The sequence below is a fragment of the Heterocephalus glaber genome, unplaced genomic scaffold (genome assembly GCF_053883595.1).
Source record: "Heterocephalus glaber isolate CG9 unplaced genomic scaffold, H.glaber_assembly_v1.0 deba00001472, whole genome shotgun sequence".
NCBI classification, from domain to species: Eukaryota; Metazoa; Chordata; class Mammalia; order Rodentia; family Bathyergidae; genus Heterocephalus; species Heterocephalus glaber.
The window spans coordinates 16,533,645-16,548,616 of NW_028258315.1; the positions used below are offsets into that span (position 1 = coordinate 16,533,645).

The 14,972-nt window shown below is 41.0% G+C and overlaps 1 protein-coding gene across 1 annotated transcript; it reads left to right on the forward strand.

Annotated features, from left to right (window-relative positions):
• Positions 1-4,166: 4,166 nt before the first annotated feature.
• Positions 4,167-13,899, forward strand: Fam8a1 (family with sequence similarity 8 member A1). Its single transcript, XM_004847636.4, has 5 exons — positions 4,167-4,980; positions 6,024-6,144; positions 8,142-8,265; positions 8,783-8,922; positions 10,386-13,899. The coding sequence occupies exons 1-5, from the start codon at positions 4,302-4,304 to the stop codon at positions 10,528-10,530; spliced, it is 1,209 nt and encodes a 402-aa protein (XP_004847693.2). The 5' UTR covers positions 4,167-4,301; the 3' UTR covers positions 10,531-13,899.
• Positions 13,900-14,972: the final 1,073 nt, after the last annotated feature.

Genomic DNA, 14,972 nt, shown 5'->3' on the forward strand with positions numbered 1-14,972 from the left:
GGGGAGATCCGCTATTCAGTAAGAGGAAATCGGGGTACTATTACCAAGAGGAAGAATGAAACAAGGAGGGTAGTCAAAAAAGAAAATGCCCACCATACCTCTCATCCTTCCAAGACAGACGCCACGTGGGGTGGGGACAGAGTGGCACATCCTGAGCCTTACTCGGGACCTCTTCCCCATGAAAAGTATGGTATGTGCTCTTCCCTACCTCCTCATGCTCCTGAACAATCTTATGGGCCTCAAGAAACAGACACATGGGCCAGGGATTTACCTCAGTGGTTCTGGCACCTGCCATGCAAGCACCAAGTCCCGAGTTCGATCCCCAGTACCAAAAAAAAGAACAACAACAACAACAACAACAAAGAAAGAAACAGACACAGCATTACAGTCAGGATGCCTTCAGAATAAACTAGATGAGAAAATAAAACTGTTAGAGATCATCACGGTGGGACAGAGGACAAACTAACTCCTGGCCCTTAATGTTGCTCATTAAAAGCATGATTTGTGTTTTCTTCAGAGGCAGTCAGGGAGTCGAAGTTGCATTTGCTACAAACCAGTAACTCTTCACTTGACCCTACAGATGCCAAGAGAAAAAAAAAAAAAAGCAGATGCCTAAAGGATGTAGCTAAACGCAGGATAAAGGTTTGCATCTTCGCCTTCATTTTGTATCTGCCTCCTTTATTACTTTAAAACTTTAGGTCAGGTCTACACTCAGCTCTGCATGTAGACATGTGAATTATTAAGGGAGTGTCTTCTAAAAACTGGTAATACAAGATTTATTAGTCCTAAATTTGCCTAAATGATATCACTCCCTTTCAGACTGAGGACAGCAAGATCAGAGACTTGCAGGATCATTCAACTGCCAGCTTTCACAATGTCCTGCTGCACACTCCCACTAGGCAAATGGGTGCCTACACGTCTCGTCATTGTCCTGATCCTGCAGCCACCCTGAATTTTAACAGAGCCTCTTGCAAAACAGGCTGCTCCCACCTGAGCAGGGGCAATCATCTCATGGGAATTAGGTTACACTAAGGTAATGACCAGCCAGACCCCATGCCACTCCAGTAAAACCTTAAAGGCTGGCCTCCTTCCTCAGCCAGTGTGATCTAATTAGAACTGTGTCCCGTGTGGTACATCTTCTCTGAAAGCTAAAGTCTTTTCCCATTTTTCTTCCTTCTCAGTTGCCTGCAAATTTGCACTGCTGACATCAGTTTTAATTTCCATTACTATTGAAGCAAGGACCCACAGTGGCCAGTGATACTTTGCGATCTCTTTAGGGTTCTGATAGCAGATGTGGTTCTAGTGATGGTTAGTTCTATGCATCAACTCCACTCAGCCAGCAAATGCCCAGACTCAACATTATTTGTGTGTATTTGAGAAGAATATAAGACAGAGGAAGGAGAACTTCTTCCCATCCTGTTTTTTGTTGTTTTCTGCCTGCTGCTTGAGGCGGGACATCAGTCTTCTGCTGATACTGGACTGGAATTTATACCATTATTTCCCTGGGTTCTCAGGCCTTTGACTCAAACTAGAATTACACCAACAGCTTTCCCGGACAGCAACCAGTGTGACTTCTCAGCCTTTGTAACCATATCATACATGCCAATTCCTCATAGTAAATCCCTGCATCACTTCTGCTTCTCTGCAGAACCCTAACATGACTCTCTTCTTAGGGAAAGTCTCTCCACCTCAAGCCTTTTCCCCCGACCCTCAACTATTCTTTCCACCTCAACAACTATTTTTTCCTTCAGTATTCCCTTGGTCTTTGTTCTTGGCTTTCATTTCTCCTCATTTCATAGAATTTTCATCTATTCCTCACTTGAAGGACCACTTACATGCTTAAAACCCTTAATCTATTACCTTGTTCAGGTTGAGAATTAAGTACCTATATTCTACAGCAGTGGCACTTGGATAGCCCATGGCTGCCCCTTCTATCACCCAGCTCATCCTTCTGCCTTCTTCATTTCCATGCTATCACAGGATGGCCAGTCACCCCAGCCACAAACCTTGTGACATGTCTTTCTCTCCCAATTCCATTCAGTCACCAAATCTGCAGATTAGGTTTCCTTACTTGCACCCAAATGCCTCTTCGCCTTCATGTCCCTGATGCTACTGCCTTTATTCAGGATTCAGGTTCTCTTTATCTTACCTAGACCATAAGCTCCCACCTGGAATCCACCTCTTCAGTTTTAGACCATTCCAGTCAATCTTCCACACTATTACCGGAGAGCTATTTCTTTTAAAAACTATAACCAGGCTTATCTCCTGATCAAAGCTCCTCAACAGCTTCTGCTGCTTGTAAAACAAAATCCAAAATCTCTCGTGTAGGACAAAAGTCATAATCCGACCCCTCCTCTCTTGTCTTCCAGATTTACCTCTACTTGGGTCTGCCTTGGACTATGAGCATCAATCAGTGTGGCTATTTCCATGAACATTGCTTCTACTGTATTCTATCCCTGAGATCACATTCCTTGCCATGTTCTTAGACTCAACTCAAAGTTGCATCCTATACAAAGCCCTAGAATATATACTATAGTTCTTAGGTATGCAGTACACTATTTATATATATATATATACACACACACACACACATACATACATACAATAAGGGAAAATGCAAGAAAAGTCTTCTTGAATTATACTTTGTCTTTATTCTGCTATCTGCCTTTGGTTTTCTGAATCAGGGGCTCTTAATCTACACATTGGCTGTCTTCAAAATTTGCCCATCTTTATCTTCAACATTTATCATTTCTGTATTTCTTTTTTAAACATCATTTGAACTTCTAGATCTCAACAGGCACTACCTGTTATTTTTTTTTTATGTTACTTCATTTTCTGAAATACTGTAATTTTTTCCATTGTTTCTAATTTTTTCCATGCTACTTCACTTCTGAGTTTATTTTCTTTCATGTTTTATATCATTTTTCCTCATGTAGTTACAGTTCCACAGTGCCATGTGCATATGCTACATAAAATTATTCAACACAAAATCCCCATGGCCAATAATCACAACATTTCATATTCATTCCAGGCCATCTTCATTTCTTTCAATTTTTATTTTTTTTTGTACCGGGGATTGAACTCGGGCCCTTGCACTTGCGAGGCAGGCGGTGGAACCACTGAGCTAAATCCCCAGCCCTTCACTTCTTATTGCTTCTCCTGCCTTCTCCATCCCAACCTGGAACACTTGTTTAAAGATTAAAGCTTCCTAGCCACTGAGGTTTCAGCTCAGGGGTGGAGCGCTAGCCTAGCCTCCTGAGGCCCAGGGTTTGATTCCCAGCACCACAAAACCAACCAGCCAACCAATCTTTCTCACTGTTGATTTGAAAACCAAGTTTGCAAAGGCAAACCATTCTAGTTATATGCCAGCACGACTTTTCCTTATTTTGAATTCATAATTATACTCAGACTTGAGACTTTCAAGCATTTCATTGAAGTCTTTCCTTGAACCAGACTATTAGTTCATACGGACAAAATTATGGAACTATGTGAGGCGCTATGTATAGTTCACATGAAGGGGAAATCATGAATGCGCTAAGGTTCTGGGGAAGGAACCAAAACTGTCGGATATGACCAGGGTCTTCCTACAACAGAAAATAAATGAAAAGCCACCTATGATTTAGACAATGGACTTGAGGAAAAGCAGTTCTGCTACAATAGGAGGCCTGTGCACACAGAAGAGAAGATTTTACAGACACAGGGTAGCTCCAGTTTACAGTCCAGGTTTTAATCAGCATAACCTCCTTTTCCTTCCTTCACATTTGAAAATCTCTGCATTGAGCCATTCCATCTTAATGTATGCCCAGTTAGATAGATACATTCTGTTTTCACCTTCTCAGGAACAAATGTTAGCTGGAAGGAATGAATTTGGGCAGACAGAAACAAGTCCTGTGCCTTGAGACTAACACAAGTCTTGGCTTCCAAAAGCCAACCTGGCCCCTAGGCCCTCTCTTCGGAAATCCTCCTCATGCTCATCGGCAGTTCCTCCCGGGAAACCCTGGGTGCAGCCCACAGTATTATCTCTAGAGGTCTCTGGTCTCAGATTTCATGAAAATCGTGAAGGGGAGCTAAAGACACGCTAACCAGCACCCAAGAAGCTAGGCCTCCCACGCACCGCAGAAGGACCCAGAGCCACACTTCCGCCCGCCGGACTCCGCCCCCGCCGCACCAGGGGTGGGGTTTCCGCTTCCGGGGACGAATTGTTGACGCCTGCGGTCGCGGCGGCGGGTCGTGGGGAGGGGACGTTGGGGAAGTGAACTGGCGCAGTGACAGGTACCGCTGCGGGTGCGGTTGAGACAACGATGGCAGAGGCGCCCGAGGAAGCCCGAGGCCGCCCTCCCGGGCAGGACGACAGCGGAAAAGACCACGAACCGGTCCCCTCCCTGAGAGACCCTCCCGCCGCTGCCCCCGGACCCCGCGACGGGCCGCAGGCCGAACCCCAGGCCCCGGGTCGGCCCCCGACCCCAGCCCTCGCTCCCGCCCCCCTCGAGGGGTCGGAGTCGTCGCGCGAGCCCAGGAGGCGCCAGGAGGCGGCGCGCGGCTCGATCGCCGCTCCTCAGGAACCCGCGGGCTGCGAGGCTCCCGAGGCCGCGGCGCCGCGCGAGAGGCCGGGGCGGCTGAGCGCCTGCGAGTACTCGCGGCAGGTGCACGAGTGGCTGTGGCAGTCCTACTGCGGCTACCTCACCTGGCACAGCGGCCTGGCCGCCTTCCCCGGCTACTGCAGCCTCCAGCCGCCCCCGCCCAGCTACCCCGTGCCCCCAGCCGCCGCGCCGCTCGGTTACTACAGCCCCTTCTACTTTCTGAGCGCCGGGGCCGCCGGGGCTGACCCCGGGGCGGCCGTGGGCATCGCCACCCCTGCTCCCGTCGCAGGCCTGGGGCCGCGCGCTGCTCAGGTACAGGGATCGGCCCGGGCGACTCCGGCGACGAGGGTGGGAGCAGCAGCTCCTTCGCGAACGGCGGGCGAGACCGAGCAGCAGGCAGGTGAGCCGTGCGGGGTCAGGTCGGGGTCAGGTCGGGGTCGCGGAAGGTGTGCAGGTTGCTGCCCGCTGGCTAGAGCTGGCGCGGTGTTTGAGAGCTGCACTCTGGTTAGTGGCTCTCCGCGTGCTTCAGCTGTCGCTTGCCCAGGTCTTAAATTCCTGAAACGTATGGCGAAGCAGTGCAATTTCTTCTTTCATTAGCCTTGGCTGTCAGAAAGGATTCGCTTAGTCGAGGGACGAGTCTTTTAAACGTGTAAAGAAACTTTTGCTCCTAAAAACATGCTCCTACCTTGATCTCTAGCCCCAGGAGAGATCCAAAGCCAGACTCGCCGGTGGCAAACCATAATCTGGTCTTTGGCTGATCAGGGAGAGTGGACCTGAGCGCATGTAAAAGATTTACGTGAATTCAAATGGAATAATCAAGCTTTGGCTGAGCCTGGCTTACTGCTCTTGTATATCGTCTGTTTATGTCTGTGTGGGAACGAGAATATTTTCAATTGGTTACACATTCTGGCCCATTATTCAGTCTTCTAATTAGACTTATATATGGCAAAGATGAGGTGCTGCCTGAATATGAACGTACTCAGAGTTGAGTACGACAGATTGGTGATCCTTGGGTTTATTTTATAGAAAGTAAAACAAATGAATTGGGGGTATGATGTACAGGGATATACTTTATACTAACTGTACTTCTGATTTTTACCAAAAGAATTTTATCACAAAGAATTTTTTTGGATGTGACCACCTAGATTCTCTTTAGTCTCTAAATGAAATGTATTCTTTACCCTATTCAAATTTATCTATGATGTCAACTTTTAAACATTAAAGTGGTGAAAGCAAATTTTAAATTGTTACTAAATAGTAGTGTTGCTGTACGTTAGTAATATGTACCTTGATGGAATCAATACCAATAATTCCTGCAAGATTATACATTTTTGAAAAAATATCAAGTTGTTCCTTAACTTAGCATTTCTCCTTCATTGCCTGACTTTCTTCCAGGGTCTTTGTGGAATAGTTTTCCTAATTTTTTTTTTTTTTAATTTGTAGGCAGAGAGTATGTTATTCCATCCTTGGCCCACAGATTTATGGCAGAGATGGTGGATTTCTTTATTCTCTTCTTTATAAAAGCAACCATTGTCTTAAGCATTATGCACCTGAGTGGAATAAAGTAAGTTAAAGACATTGGCAGAAAGGTTTTAGAGACCTTGTTTTGTTACATTCTATTCAGCCTGCAAATGACGGTATGGATAATAAGTGTGCCAGTGTCACGATTTCTTTGTAAGAGCTTTGTCAGATTAATCTTTTTTTGTTGGTATTAAGAAAAAACTCTCTTAATAAATTCTTCAAGACCTGTGGGAGATTCATCTATTAAAAGTAGGTAAAAAGGGCCAGGGATTTAGCTCAGTGGCACCATACTTGCCTCGCAAGCACAAGGTCCTGAGCTCGATCCCTGGTACCAAGGAAAAAAAAAAATTACCAGGCCGGGGATGTAGTTCAGTGGCACTGGCCTGCCTGGCAAGCGCAAGGTCCTGAGTTTGATCCCCAGTACCAAAAAATAAAACAAAATAAAATGAAATAAATAAAAGTAGGTAAAAAGAGCCTCCAAACCTGGTTTGTTTTTCTTCAATTATTCTCTCAGGCCAGGAACTATTATTGTCCTGTGTCCCTCTTATTGTCCTGTGGAGTATCTAAAAACAAAGGCATAAAGAGCATTTGGTAGGTCAGCTGTTACTAAGCAACTGGGGAGCGGAGCATGGTGGCCCACACCTGTAATCCCAGCCTCTGGGAGCCTGAGGCAGGATAGCAAATTCAAGCCCAATCTGAGCACTTTAGTGATTTAACGAGACCCTGTCTAAAAAACTTTTTAAAATTTTTATTCTTTTTCAAAGCCCTGGGGATATAGCTCAGTGCAGAGATTTGGGTTCAATCCCCAGTACGGGGGAAAAAATTCAGCTAGTGTCATTTCCAAATGGGGTTGCTTATGTCCCCAGTTAACTGTCAAGTGAGATGTTTACTTGAATAATCCTTTCAGATTAATAACCATAACTGCAATAACTTTCTAAGCATTGTGTGCAAAGCACTGAGTTTACCTCTTTGTACTGATTATTTAATCTTAGTACCACTATGAAGTAGTAGCTAACATATCCATTTTATTGAGATTGGACTTTGAGTTTTGATAAAGTGAGCCCGGAACTTTAAAAGTTGCAAACCTGTAGTCTAATTTGAGGGCCTGGCCAGGACTGAGTGTTACTGTGATCCAGCCTGTCCTTCCTACTGCTGACACATCCTACCAAGTACCAAGTTATGTTCAGTCTCCTGAGTACCTTTTAACCCAGACCATTTCTTGCTCCCTGCCAGACTTTTTTCTCATTGCTTCTCCCTAGTCCACTTAACTATCTCCTCTTTATAGGCAAAATGGTAACTCAGTCTCCTGTCTCATTTTTTAATCCAAGGCTTTCTCTCCTGCTGTTCCTTCTCTCTGGAACTTTCTTCTCCCTTCTTAGTCTGGCTAACTTTCCTCCATCCCTCAGCCCTTAGCTTAAATGTCATTTCTGAGAACCTTCACAAGGCTAACTGGTATGTGTTTCCATAGTCCATAGTACTCTGTTCTTTAACATTAAAGTTTCCATTGAACTTTATTTATTTATTTTTTTTGGTACCAGGGCTTGAACTTGGGTCCTTGCACTTACGAGACAGGTGCCGGAACCACTGAGCTAAATCCCCGGCCCCTTTTATTATTACTTAGAGTTCTGTTTTCTTGGTAGAGACTGGTGAAAACAGGTGTATTTTGAATTCACTCACCATTATGTCCTCAGGGCTAGTCTGCTCAGGATACTGTTCATGATACTGCTGCTTAATTTGATTTTTGGTTTTGTTTTGTTTTTGTATTAGGATCAGACTCAGGGCCTTGTTCAGTCCAGACAAGCATTGTACCACTGAACTGTACCCTCAGCCCTAGGGATAGCACATATAAATGAACATGCATTTTTTATTGTTTTTTTGCTTAGTTCAATCAACTAGTGAATGTTTTGTGCAGCTAGATGGTTGGGAACCTGAAGATTAGCTTAGACTTTCAATTAAAATGTATGACTACACTAATGAAAAAAAAATGACTGCAACTGTTTGAGTAATTCTTTACAACACCAAACTAATTATTTTGTGTAGGGACATCTCTAAATTTGCTATGCATTATATAATAGAAGAAATCGATGAAGACACATCAATGGAAGACTTGCAGAAAATGATGGTTGTGGCACTTATATACAGATTATTAGTTTGTTTCTATGAGGTAAGCTACTGACTGCACCAAAGTTAAATTTTAGATTATCAGCCAAAACAATGAAAATTTATAATTATCCATGTATTTTTCAAGTGTCTTTCTGGCTTTTTCTGTTTTTCTCAATTAATTGACATACTGTTTTTTAAATTAAAAAAAAACTTTTGGAAAGGAAACGGTCTGTAATTTCTTTGTAATGTTTTTCAGTCTTGGAAAAAAATACTATTAAGATTATGGTCCATAGTCTACTCAGATTATGTAGGTTTGTTGTGGAACTTGAAATGTGTATTTATCCTTAGAAACAACTTTTAAAAAATACAATGGGCCATGGAAAAATGTTACATAGTGCATATCTTGTGGTATTAAATGCATCAAGACACTGTGGAAATGAATTAAGTGGCTAACCTTGGCATACTTAGGCATTCTTTCAATTTAAAAATTTAAAACGTGAATGTGGCATGAAAACTTGTCTTTAAAATTGGTATAGTTAAGCTGGTAAATTATTTTTAAGTTCTGCTTCTTTCCTTAGATAATTTGCATTTGGGGAACAGATGGTGCGACCCCAGGAAAATTCCTGCTGGGGCTTCGAGTTGTGACCTGTGACACATCAGTGCTTATTGCACCAAGTCGGGTTTTAGTTATTCCTTCCTCAAATGTTAGCATTACAACGTAAGTCCTTGTCTCCTTTTCTTAACTTAATCTATTATACACCTATGAGAATAATATATTTTGGTACAGTCTCACACTAGTTACTCCACATGTATAGCCATGGTCCCATTAAGATTATGTTGCCTAGGGGCTGGAGATTTAGCTCAGTGGTTTCACTGCCTGCTGCGCAAGCGCAAGGATCTGAATTCAATCCCCGGTACAAAAGAAAAAAAAAAGATTATTTTGCCTAATGACTTCGGAAGCATCTTACGCTTGTGTAGTACTCTGATTTTTTGTACAGTGACAAAATCACCTAATGATGGATTTCTCAGTTGTGTCTGTCCCACTGTTAAGTGACAGGACTGTATTCAGTGTCTTGTCATGATATATTGCTTATAGAATATTGGTATTTTTTCTTTTCATGGCATATACTGTAATTAGATAGGCTTACATTTGCTAAGAAAGTTTATAAGCCTTTGAGTGTTAATGATTGTATAGCCCTCTTCAGTATATGTAATTCACAATAGTGAGAGGATGATTTGGGTGTTGATGCTCTATCAGTGCTCCATGCCTGGCTCAGCTTCGGCTCTGCGTTGAGCCACCATCTGGTAATACCCATTGTTACTTGTGCGGGCAGTGAGTTTGACAGCTGTGCACATTGGATGCATCCCACTCCTGCTTGTAACAGGCAGGGCCTGTGACACCTCCAGTCCCCACTGCTAGCTGTTGCTATCCAGATCCGGGGTAGCACGTATCTGTGAGTAGTGGAAACTGGGGCGTTAAGTGGGTGATGACCAGTTGAGCTCAACACAATCCAGCGTTTAATCCTGATAGTCTTAAAGATACTGTTGTCCCCTTTGGGGAACACAGCCAGTAATTAAAAGATGGGTTTGCAGCGTGGACTCAGAGCCCATGCTCTTAGCTACTGCCCTTTTTGGTAGCCTTTTAGTGCAGTAAAAGACAGAAAGCTAGCATAGGTTCCATAGGATAATTCTCCTTCTTAGCTATTGAAAGCTTTAAAAAATTTTTTTTTAAAAAGGCTTCTTTTAATTACTGGGTTCCCAAAAGGAAACAGCTGATCTGAGAATGGACAGTAATTTAAAATGCTAGTGCTCCATAGAAGTAAGTATACACGGTAAGACTACAGTAAGTATACACAGTTTAGAAGATACTGGGAATACATGGTAATAAGGGGACTATGGAAAAGGCAAGCAAAGGGATTTACTGTTTTATTCTAGCAAAATGAAAATATTGTAAGCCCTTAATTCATACTCTGAGATGTTTATTAGCACTTTTCATATGAAAGTTCTAAAGTGTTTAAATAGTCCAGGTGTTCTAAGCATGGTGTTAGTCACATAATAACTTATATAATGTTAAAATTCTCAATTATACTTTGAATACATTTTAAATACGTATTTGAATTTGATAGGATATACAAATATATGGCTGATGTACAACTTACTTGATACTTCTGATTTTTTTAGGTCCACCATACGAGCTTTGATCAAGAACTTTTCTATTGCCTCTTTTTTCCCTGCTTTCATCACGCTGCTGTTTTTTCAGCATAATCGAACAGCCTATGACATTGTAGCAGGAACCATTGTAGTAAAGAGAAATGGGGTCAGATGATGCCCCCAAAATAATGAAGTTCATACTCTGGAATAAGACAAAACTAATAATGTATCAAGGCCATCAGTATCCCTGGGTTATATTAACCAGTGATTTAGAAATTAAAGCAATCACTCCAGTGTGGTGCAGGTGGCCATTCTGAAAGTTACTGATTTTACCTGAATGCCAAAGAACTTTTCCAAAAGAAAAACCTGTTAAATTCAAGTGTTAAAAAATTTTAGATCAAAAAGGCAGCAAATGGTTTTCTAATAAACAGACAGTATATACTTTCTTTAGATCTAAGGCATTGGATTTTGTTGAAAGCATTTTCTGCTTTGAAATCTCCAACTGAAACTTTAAAACTTTATTTTGGTTTATCCCAAAATGATGGAAAATGTCAAGTTGTGTTTTATAAACACATAATTTTCCCCAGAAGGGGAAACTTTTTTGCAGGAGGGAACAAGAACACAGACTGGGTAATCCCCATGTCTCCCACCCCAGGCGCTGCTAACTTAGCTGCAAGAAAAAAGGGCAAGGCAGGCCGGCTGGCCTCGCACTCCCCATCCCCTACACTGTCCGGTCCGGTGTGGAATGCAGGTGTCTCAGTAAGGGTGTGATTTTACCACTGCTCTTAGTGCTTAAGTACACATTTTGGGCAAGTTTTCCAAACTAATGGAAAACTACTGTCCTGTTGCTATATTATCACTGAAATTTTTTAAAGAAAAAGTTAGTGATTGCTTATAATGGAGAATTTTAATGCTCTAAAATCAAACTGTAAATATGTGGAGAAAACTTACTTCCATCAAACCATTGTGTAATTACTATAAAACAATATTCTCTATGTGCAGCATGAAGAAAGTGTTAATGCTTTTCAGTGTTTGGAATATGGGTATGACTTCTATTTATATACAATATACTCACATAGTTGTTACTTTCCTATTTTATACAGTTCGGTGACTCTTGAAGCATCAAGTTAAAGATGTATTTCATGAATGACTCTATAAATACTAGTAGCCTGTAAAATATTAGCAATTTTCCCATTATGAACTGTTCTCTCCAAAAAATTGGACAATATCATTTCCACACATTCTAGCTTCTTTTAGAAGCATTTTGGGCCTGTAAGAGATGAAGTTTTGGGGAAAAGATTAAGCAAAAAAATACTTTGTGAATTGCCATTTTACTTTATACTACTGAAGCAATACTGGTGGGGAGGTGCTTTTTTTTTTTTTTTTTTTTTTTGTACTGGGGATCGAACGCAGGACCTTGCACTTGGCAAGGCAGGCGGCGAAGCCACTGAGCTAAATCCCCTGTCCTGGGGAGGTGCTTTTGTTGTATGTCCTAGTTAGCTGTAAGATATACCTGTACTATAATTTATTTCACTTAGTCATTTTCTCCAACTCTGATATTTTCCTAAAAACACTAAACTGTTCTGCACAGTTAAACATTACATTGCGTGAGATCAAGATTTTTCTCTTGGTCTTAAATTGGAAATGTAAGACTTCTGTTATCACTCAATTTTAAAGTGAGACTTTGACATTAAAACTGTGAAAATACAATTTAATGTTTATAGACACTTTAACAATGTCCTTATTAATAACTTTATTATAAAATCTTTTTCAAAATAATTTTATATTAAGTCCAACTTTACCAAAAGCTTATCAGTTAAATATATCAGAGTACTAAATAGATCATTCACTTGAAGCCTCTGGGAAAATTTAGTTTTACGGTGCTTCCCAGTAAAAAAACAAAAAATCTTTTAATTCTATTAAAAATTCGGAGGGCCAGGGGTTTAGTTCGGTGGTGCCGCTGCCTGCCTCACAAGCGCAGGGTCCTGAGTTTGATCCCCGATACAAAAAAATTGGGAAATATTATAAACTTAGCACTTAATCTGCACATTAGCATTATGTACTACCTTGCCACTGAGGAATTCAAGTTGAAACATCATTTAGTCCTAAAGCTCTAGAGTAGTACATCTTTGAAATTCTGAAATTTCTGCTCAAATAAAATACATAGTTGCCTATCCTGGGTTACAGGAAAAAAAAAAAAGGGTCCTGTTTAATGTTATACATAAAGTATTATGATTTGCTATATGTAAGTTGAGATTAAAACCTAGATCCAACTGTGGATTCAGTTATATAGCCCTGTAAAAGATTATGTGTTTTAAGTATTACTTTGCCTTCACAACAAAAGCCTAAGTCTGTTTCTATTTATGAATTCAGCACTTGGTTCCCAAAATTAGAAAACAGGACTAAACAATGAAGGAAAAGGAAATGTGGCCTTGCTGCCCTTTTTCTCTTGGGGAACTTCTCCTTTTGAAGACACTTTTCTACTTTATTTTACTTTTAGAAAGTGATCTTCTACGTATAGTAATTCTCATGTTGAAGCCCTAGCCTTTTTAAAAGGCAAAAGAAAGTTGTATTCATAATAAAACAATCAGTGCAATAAGTATTAGGACTTGAGCAGAGAACACAATTTCAGTAAGCATGTCCTAAGCTAAAATCTTAGGACTGATACAATGATGAGAAATTATGTTGTCTTATTGCTGTATTATCAATTCAGTTAATAAATGACTAGAAGTGAACTTGGGCAACTCAGAAATCTAACTGCATCTCTAAATGTACACTGAAGTGGCCAGTCCACCTTGAGGAGTCTGGCATATCAGTTAATCATGTTGAAGCCAGAAGGTGGGCCCCCGGAAGGTAAGTTTTGAGTGACTGCAAGCCTTGCTTTTGGGCTGCTAATGAGACCACAGAAATAAAGCCAACACATGGATAATAAGCCATCAATTGCCAGTATTATAAAGAATAGCCTAACTACTTCTCTGGATTGGTTCAGCAGTTGTTCACCCAGGTATTTAGGAATCTTTAAAAAGGCATTCTACTTGAGGGTCAGTCACTTTGTTTAAACCACAAAAACAAGTCTTCAGTGTTTTTAATGTATTAAATTATGGTAAAATTTATTTTAACTAGTAATTGAAAGGGTTTTGAGTGTTTTGCTTATGCCAAGTATTTCCAGCAAAGTGAAAGTTGAAAATTTTAAATTATTAGCTACATAGGAATAAAGAGCTTTTGAAGGAGGATGGAGTGTTACATGTTTTGACTCTGTATTTGTTGCTGTTTTAAAGACTCTGCATAGACAACAGTATTCCCTTAACCTGACAAGTAGTTCAGTTTCTTGCCACCCGCCCCCGCCAATACCAAAAGCGCCAAAGTCCTTACAGCCTGTGCTGGTATGGGTGAAATATGTGCATATTTCCTTACAGCTCACTGTAGGACCCTGGACCTGCAAAACAGTATCTGATGGCCCACTTACAAATACAGTTCACCATTTTGTTTTTAATTTGGATGCCACCAGTTTGTATTTGTCTCAATAAATACTTAAGTACCAATGCATGTGGCTTTTTTTTTGAGAAGCTTTGCTATGAAGACCTTGCTTTCAGATACAGCTTTTCTAATGCCTATAGTAGTGAAGTAGAGATTGCTTTGAGAAATAGAAGCCTACGAAAATATCCACTTTTAGGGATGTGTCCTTTCACTAAGTATGAGTTACTGTTACCTATATGTGAACTAAGCTTAGTATTAAACTAATCCGGTCCTTAAGAGTTGTTTTAGTCATCATAACCACCACAGAAGGTATTAGACAGATGGGCAGGTTAAAAACTCAATTCTGGCTTTAAAAGCCTTTCCTATTCTAACCTTCACAAGTGAGTCCACAAGGGAAATTCAAGAAGGGTAAATTTCAGTGTAGCAAAGTCTTGCATCCTTTAGACAATGTGCTATTAAGCAGTTAGCCACATACTGCGCATTTTGGAACTACATAGGACTTCTGAAAATTCTGTAATAGCTGCCCTATAACACAAGGAAACAGACTTTGTTTTATGTGCTAGAGCAGTAATGACAAACCTTTTAGAAAGTGCCCAAACTGGAACCCAAACCCACTTATTTACTGAGAAATGCCAACACTGCAATTAAGCCTGAATACCAGGGATTTAGTTTAGAAAAAAACTCCCACATTAACATCTTCTGGGGGGTTTTGGGGGGGGGGGTACCGGGGATCGAACTCAGGACCTTGGGCTTGTGAGGCAGGCGGCGGAACCACTGAGCTAAATCTCCGGCCCAAACATTTATCTTTTGTCTTAAAAAAAAAAAGTGTACCATAGGTTTCCCACCACTGTGCTAAGAGTGTAGCCAGACCCAACTTGCTGTGAATGTTAACTACATCAAACCTATCATTCTCCACTAAATAACACAGGCTAGCCTTTATAAAATTTCCACTGAATTTCAAACTTTAAAAAGACCCAGAAAAGGATGCTAACAAAATGAGAGAGAACATGAACATTAGTTCTCTTAGGAGTTATGAATTGTTAAAAATTAATCTAACACTTTTATTTCAAGTAATACTATGTTACATAATTTCAGGAGGATTTTAAAGAAATATACAGCTTAAAAGACGTTTCAGTTGTC